Source organism: Bidens hawaiensis, unplaced genomic scaffold (assembly GCF_021521415.1).
Source record: "Bidens hawaiensis isolate Kalapana, Puna unplaced genomic scaffold, B.hawaiensis_p1.1 tig00015228_1, whole genome shotgun sequence".
Lineage (NCBI taxonomy): Eukaryota > Viridiplantae > Streptophyta > Magnoliopsida > Asterales > Asteraceae > Bidens > Bidens hawaiensis.
In genome coordinates, this window is record NW_027492354.1 from 116,901 (window position 1) to 125,001 (window position 8,101).

At 32.5% G+C, this 8,101-nt stretch overlaps 2 protein-coding genes across 2 annotated transcripts; both read right to left on the reverse strand.

The window, feature by feature from the left end:
- Positions 1–684: 684 nt before the first annotated feature.
- LOC143548701 (ATP-dependent DNA helicase RRM3-like) lies at positions 685–2,128 on the reverse strand. The gene is made up of 3 exons (XM_077039795.1): positions 1,619–2,128; positions 1,179–1,557; positions 685–689 (listed from the first exon to the last, which is right to left on the reverse strand). Exons 1-3 carry the CDS (start codon positions 2,126–2,128, stop codon positions 685–687), a joined length of 894 nt encoding a protein of 297 aa, XP_076895910.1.
- Positions 2,129–2,242: 114 nt separating this feature from the next.
- LOC143548702 (uncharacterized) lies at positions 2,243–7,613 on the reverse strand. Its single transcript, XM_077039796.1, has 12 exons — positions 7,596–7,613; positions 7,461–7,530; positions 5,790–5,918; positions 5,422–5,679; positions 5,098–5,302; positions 4,864–4,995; positions 4,202–4,750; positions 3,822–4,015; positions 3,399–3,691; positions 2,862–3,293; positions 2,615–2,762; positions 2,243–2,376 (listed from the first exon to the last, which is right to left on the reverse strand). Exons 1-12 carry the CDS (start codon positions 7,611–7,613, stop codon positions 2,243–2,245), a joined length of 2,562 nt encoding a protein of 853 aa, XP_076895911.1.
- Between the last annotated feature and the right edge of the window lie 488 nt (positions 7,614–8,101).

Below are 8,101 nucleotides of genomic sequence, written 5' to 3' on the forward strand. Positions count from 1 at the left end.
ATTGAGAATTCTTTTCTTTTAATGACAGCTTTAATGAAAGATTAAACTCTTGATACAACAAAATATTAACAATAAAATTTGAGTAGTGTCATATTATTTCTATTATGTAATTATGTGTGTATTGTTAGAATAATAAACCAGGCCAAAACAGCTACTTGATTGATGATACACGTAATAAATTATTTGTATAATTTACATGTATATTTCATTTATACCGGAAGATGACATGTGAGGCTGACCCACTAAGAGGGCCTGTTTAATAGACTAAATTCAAGTACTTGAAATATTATTTTTGTTACACTAACCGTTGAATCCAATGGAGCTCCCAACAGATACCACACGTGTACCTCTCACGTTTGACATAACACTTACACTTACTTTTTGGAAGCTTCGGTATAAAAGGAAAATAAGCGGATTTTGGTGTTCTAATATTACCTAGCCACGTGTCCACCATTTATTTATTTACTTCTAATTATTATATATACCAGGTTATTGACCCGTGGGCGCCACGGGTGGGAAAATATAAATTTTCTAACATGAACCGGTAATATTAAAATGGAAAACATAAGTTCATACATATATGTCCTGACGATAAAGATAATACACAATGGTTAATAACGTCTGTAACAAAATAAAAACTTTACTAAAAATAACTTTCAAAGTAAAATAAACTTTCTTTTACAATCATTCTATAGATGAAAAATAACAATTTCATATATTACTAAAGAGTTCCTCATAAACAACATTTGTAGTTTTATTTGTCACTTTTCCTTCCTTGTCTAATATAAGCATTTTAACACCGTCTCTACTCTTCACTCTTGATAAAGCAACATATAGTTGACCATGCGTAAACACCGGTGCTCGTAGGTATATGCCAACTTTTGCGAGTGATTGGCCTTGACTTTTGTTAATGGTCATTGCAAAACAAACCGAAACCGGAAACTATCGTCGTTTTAATTTGAATGACAGCTTCTTGTCCGAAGGAGTTAGACCACTACGAGTTATATAAGTGCGAAACCCAATATTTGTACCTGAAATTACCTTAACTTCGATAAAACGCCTCCCCAACTTAATAACTTGTAATCTGGTCCCATTGCATAAACCGTTCTTCTGATCAATATTTCTTAGTAACATTATTGGCACACCAACTTTTAGAACCAATCTATGATTAGGCATACCAGAAATCTTTAAACCGTTTAGAAAATCCGGTGAGTGTAATGCTTGATCGAAACCAGGACCAACACTTTCAGAGTTGTCTAAACTATCTGAACTAAGATATTCAACTTCTTCTCCAGGAAACATAGACAAAAATCTGTCATTAATTTCTTCGACAACCTCATTTAAAGGTGCAAGTATGGCACGTTCTTGGAAATACGAAATATCGTTACATTTTTCCAATAATGATGGATAAACGAAATCAATCAAATCTGCGAGAGGATCGGAAGAATCAAGAATCAAAAGATCATCCGGTATCTCAATAATGGCGTTACCGTCATTCTCCCCCACCAAGTTTTCCTTCGCCGAGCTCCAACAACCATTCAGCAAATCTAATGGTGTCTTCCAAATTTGATGATTGACATCCTACAGTTAACCTCATATTTTTCGTTAACCTAAGAACCTTGCACTGGGTCCAAATGTGGGATGAACTAAGTGAAGCATTAACAATGTCACTACGTGACCCGTTTTGAACCACGGGTAGGATTTGTCTGAAATCACCACCAAAAACAATCACTTTACCGCCAAATGGATGTTCACAGTTGCTACGGTTACCATCTTTTATAACATCTTTTAAAGTCCTATCCAAGGCTTCAAAAGCATGTTTATGTATCATTGGAGCCTCATCCCAGATAATGAGATCAGTTTGGTTGATTAAGTTGCAAATATCTGGATTTCGTTTTATTGAACATGTAGAATCCTCAGTTAGATTTATAGGAATTAAAAATCTAGAGTGAACAGTTCTACCTCCCTCAAGTAACAAAGATGCTATACCGCTGGAGGCAACGTTTAAAAAAATTTTACGTTTTGATCTTATGGAAGCCGATAACGTCTTCCATAAAAAAGTTTTCCCCGTTCCTCCATAACCGTACACAAAGAAAATACCACCCCTCTTTTGATCAACTGCTTCCATTATCTGATTATATACATCTCGCTGCTCATCCGTGAATGAACTAAAAAAACGTTCAAACTCACCAGTCATCACTTCTGTGTCATACGCTAGCTCTTCATTCATAAAACGATTTGTTTATGCCAAAATACTATCATCATCAGGGAAAGGCATTGTAGGAAAACAACGGAGAGTAGAATTATTTCTGAGAAGGAAGTTCTCAATTTCAAGTAACGCCAAGTTCTTTAATTGTGTCTCTGAAAGGACCAAATCTGTAACAATAGTTTAAATATTTAAACTGACTATTTAACTTAACATTTTATGAATGTGTGAAACAAGTTCAAAAAATAACAAATTAAATTAAATTTATACCTGGATTTTTCTGGTCATTTTGTTATTTGTAAAGAATTCCATCAATTAAATAATGCCAACACTTTTCCCATACGTCGTCCGGTCTAGATAAACCGTATGTGATTAACATTGTAGCAAATAAACTACGTAAATAATAACCACTTGCAGTATGACTTGCTTCTTCTATAGCTTCAATATACTCGTTGTCATCGTCTAGAAGCCCTCTTTTATAACACGCATCCCTATAAGTAGCACACACTTCACCATCAACAGTACGAATGTCTTCAAAACACATAGGGCCTTTAACCTTGTTCAACAAAATTCTTAGATAGTATGCTTCATTGAAAGCCGGAGGGACATGATGAACACGACCAATAGAGAAACCTCGTTTACGTAAGCCCTAGACCCTTTCATCGGGTTTCCAAACAAATTTTGTTGGAAACTCAGCGTATGTTAGCGTTCGAGCAAGACCATATTGCTGATTACACTCCATCCAAGCAATGAATTTTGAAGAACCAACACTCGGTTTGTTTAAAACGTCTTCCACGTCGTCATCATCTGCGAAAACAACCGTTTGTTTTCTAGGTAAATGAAACGGAAGACGAGTCACAGAAGGTACTCTATAATGAACGTCAAAAGCAAAAATTCTCCATGCAGCCTCACACGCAGAGAGATATCTGCAATCATAAAACGCCTTAACTTCGTCTACTTCTTCTCCTTGATTGTCAGTCTTGTCTTGTACAAGTGATATAGTAGCACGATCAGGGCCTTTATTAATGTACTTAAACAAATACTTAATCGAACATTCTTGATTACACCATTCAACATTGATATGTGCCTGATATTTTTTTAACAGTCTGCTGTTATATGGAACAACATGTCTGTTGTCTAAATTTACCCCAGACTTGACAACAACATTACCCAAATCTCATCTTCGGTAAACAGGAAACCCATTCGAATCAATTGACGTCTCGTTCTGAAATTTCTTTGGGAAATTTTTAGAACACGAGTTATCCACCATGCAGGAGCATTTAGGATTAGCCACACCGCAAGGACCATGCATCATGTGGTCGCTTACAAGAGAATACAACTCTGGATCTTCATTCGGATCTGAAATTTCAGCAACAATAAATTTGTCTATATTCTCAGGATTATGAATTTTGTGCTCGGGATGCAAAAAGAAGCAAATATGTGCATGTGGCAATCCGCGTTTCTGAAATTCAATTGTATAAACAACTACAAATAACAAATACTACTGGATTAGAAAAGTTATTGAATACTAATATTATATATGTTAACACTATAAGTCATATTAACATAATTTTCATAAAATCATTATGATAAACAAATAAAAACAAAACATTACCGGCTTGCAGCTTTCCAAACAGAGCCCTATCCTTCAGGTCTTTCATTAACGAATCAAGCTTCATCTTGAATAACCGACACAATATATCTGGCCTGTCTTCGGATTTGTGATTTTTGTTTAGTAAAAATCGCTTGATTACTGGCCAGTTTGGGTTGCATGTAATGGCGAGAAAGAAATCGGGATAACCAAACCATCTACATATAGTCATTGCATCAAAATAATTCTACATCATATATCGAGCACCTCCGGTAAATGATGATGGTAAAATGATACCTTGTCTGGCGGTAGAAACATCGGAGGTACCAACCGAATGTATGTTTCTTAGGTTCTCATAAGTTTCAGACCTAAGGTTTTTTTGTTGTGTGCGGACATAATGCAACCTTTGAGTCTCTATCATTGTATAGGCATCAACAAACAGTTGCTGAGTTAGTCTTCCGCCGTTTAAAATCAACGAAAACCCATGTGGCCTATCTTGAAACCTGTATGAAAAGAAATCACGCATTGTGCACTTCTTGCGTTTGCGCTTTGTCGACCCTTGAAGTTCACGATGCACTATGTCAATTCTGTAACCATCTTCACCATATGGAAAAAATATAGGGTACTGAAGAGGAACATAACAAGGGTGCAATTTACTGGTACGTTGTAAAGCTCCACTTTGAGTTGTAACAATTATGTCTCGTTTATCAATCGCTTCACCAATATCTCCAACGATTAAAGCTGCCACTTCAGATGTTGTTGGCAAGTTGTAAGTCCTTGCATCTGTTTGTCGTGTTCCAATTATTTTCAACTTTAAATCCATATTCGGATTTTGTTGAAAACAATCCCTTGCCATCCGATAACTTTTAACCAATGGATTTTTAGAATCCAACATGTCTTTAAGATAATTAATTATCTGCTTATCTAATACTTCAGAATTTGAATCAGTATCCCTGAATAACAAAATAAAGAGGAGTTAACATTTAAAATATTGACAGAAACTTAAATTGATTTAGTAACGTATAAAAAATGTACATTTCAATATTTAAAAAATGAGAATACTTACCCAAAAATCGACCGTCTATTTGATATTTCGTTCTCCGTATCGTAAATGTATAGTTGAGAGAAACGGGGGTTTTGACCAGACATAGGAAGAAGACTTCCCAAGGAATGATAATTCTCTCCACCAAGTCTGAAACTGTATGGCGCATTTCCTCAATTAACGGAATTATCTACTTTGCCACCAAGAGACGTAAACGAAAACATGGAATTATATCTCTTGATGTTTTTCAAAAAAAACTTGCTCGTACTATCAACACCAAGGAACAGATTTACGTAACTCACTGGTGCCGACTTCATTTCTGGAAGTTGCACGTCCCCATAACTACAACAAAGTGAGTAAGTTGTAATCCCATTGCTTGTTTTTCCTCTTTTGCTCTCGGCTTCCCATAATAAGGCATTGCACATTCCACACATGAAGTTTTGATCACCATGATCTAAATATGCTATTAAAAATGAAGAATAATTTTATAAAAAACAAAATAAATTTTATACAAAAGTTTACTAACAAACATGTACTTAAAAATACACCAACAATGATATACATTATTAATATGATGCATACCTATAGATATTCCTTTGTAAACGTTGACATGATGATCTGGTGCATCATTCGCTTCAAATTCGTTTAAGTTTGCCATACGTATGGGTTCATTTATATGAAAATTTCTGTGAGATGTACGCTGCATTGATGACGATCCAACACTGAATGTATTAAAAGCGGTCGAACATCCAGGGGTTGATATATTTGAAGAAGAGCTGAAATTTTGCCTCGTAATATTAGACAATGGAGTCAACTGATAAGTGGATGACATATTGACACCTATAAAACAAAACTACTTTAATATTTTAAAAACAAAAAAATCCTTGATGAGTATCATAAACCAATATTTAAACTACAATACCATTGGACTTGGTATTTACTTGTATTACCTGAATATATTATTCCTTGTCGTTGATTTGTATTTTGAATATTAGCGGTCTTTTGTCTTTCGTGTAAAAACATCATCTCAACCCTTTGGTTATCCGATAACGGAACATTTAGTGTGCAGGTAGAACAAACTACAAAATTATTAAATAATTACAAGTTAATTATAAATGTAATCATTTTATTACGAAAACAGAAAATTACTAACAATGAGGATGTAATTAAATAAGTCAAATTTTACTGACCTAAACTACTTTGACCGGTGGCGTTAAATGTGAATAACGATGGCGATTGTTATAGTCTTGCCCAGTTTGTGAAGTTGTTGCATTAGTTAATGTTACCATGTTATTTAATCTCCTAACATCGGTTGCTGCCAAAAATAAATATTACAAAAAACATTAGTGTGTGTATAACTTCTCTTCAAGATTACATTAATAGATGGGTATTAATATTATAAAAAATATTTTCCTTTTTGACATACTGTTTAGTTTTACATGTGTCAAAATAAAAACCATGGAAAGTGTGTAATGTGTGTCACGTTTTGAATGATACCAAAAGATATAGAGACGGTAAAATTGAAGTATCAACAAAAATTAGTCATTAATATGTAATTAAGGAATGTGTTTTTAACAATATAAATCTAAAACTAATATATTATATTACTATAATCATAAATGATACTTACCATTGGATGTAGAACCTCTATTTGGGTTGTTTCATTTATTTCTCTTTTGATCGATAACCATCTTTCTATGTCTTCGATTATCAGCGGCAATTGCTTCTTTGGTATGTATGGTGACAACTATTATTATTTTAAAACAGAAAAAATATTAAAAAATATTTTTGTATAAAATATCAAATCAAGTACTGTATGTATAGAAGTAGTATATCCAAATGAGCAAATGATTAGAAATAAGTAACCTGTGTTATTGGAGTTGGTACATATGGAACCTTCTTGATTAGTTGGATTCTGATTCTCTTTTCCAAAGTGTGATTGAGTAACATTAGTAGATGTGATTGGACAACACACTATAAATACTTATTTGTTAGTACATAAATGTAACCCTAGAATGCCTAGAAATTATACATGGTTAAACAACAGAATTATTATGTATAACAAAGTAACCTATATGTGGTAACATAAGATTAATTAATTATTATGTAATATGTTAAAATTAACAAAAACCCATCTGTTTATTTTAGTAAATTTGCCTAAATTTATATGAAATTGATTGTTAAAACAGACTTTGTAAAACAAGTCATTTGTAAAACAAATTTTTCAGTTTTTACAACATAGATTGCTTGATTTTTATCAAACTTGTATATAATTATACCTAAACATTTATTTAAAAAAGGGTAAAAAACGTTTATATATAAAGTCATAGGTATTCGAAATTGATGGAGTAAACGAATTTCTTTTGGTGTGACTCTTAAATGAATTATAGTAAATATATGAAACATGTTATGTATCGTAAGTTTGTATGTAACACATTCAAAAAAAATTATCAATCTAATACATTCTCAAATTAATATGGATACATGAAGCCAAAAATCAAAATGCATTACCGTTTGATATGATACTTAATGGTTCTCTTAACGATGACACTGCACGTATTTAAAATATACGAATTAATATAACATTTATAGGTAAACAAAATGTATATAAAATGACTAACCGTTAGACTGATTTTTCTTATTGGAAGATGGTGACTCTATAATACTACGTTTCTTGGATCTTGGAAACATCTAAAATATACAAAAAATTACGGTTAGCATTTGAAATTAAAATAGAAAAAACAAAAGAAACATACGTAGGTACGATACCGCATGGTTATATTTATTTACCAAAACATTGCGTTATAAAACAAAAACGTTCATACACATATGAAATAATTCACATATGTAACATTTTTAAAAAATATTTACATATGGAGGAATCAAATACTTCATCATTCAATATGTATTGTAAAACCAATAATATCTTAAAAAACAATGATGAAGTCGTAAATCATCTAAAATACCCGGCTTTACGTTCATACCTTTGTCAACTATAATTGTATAATACCATTAACTCTTCATGGAAGGGAAGTCATTAACAATCTTCAATACCAAAGTTGATAACAAATAATGAATTCTTATTAATCTATTGTGTGTTATAATATATATATATATATATATATATATATATATATAGACTTTGAAGGCAATCATGAAAGTAAAGGAATATATAGTATTTACGTATCAAAGTTTATGTATTATGGTAAACATAAGTTAAGGGAAGACCAAACTATCTTTTAGGCATAACTTATGTTTCTGG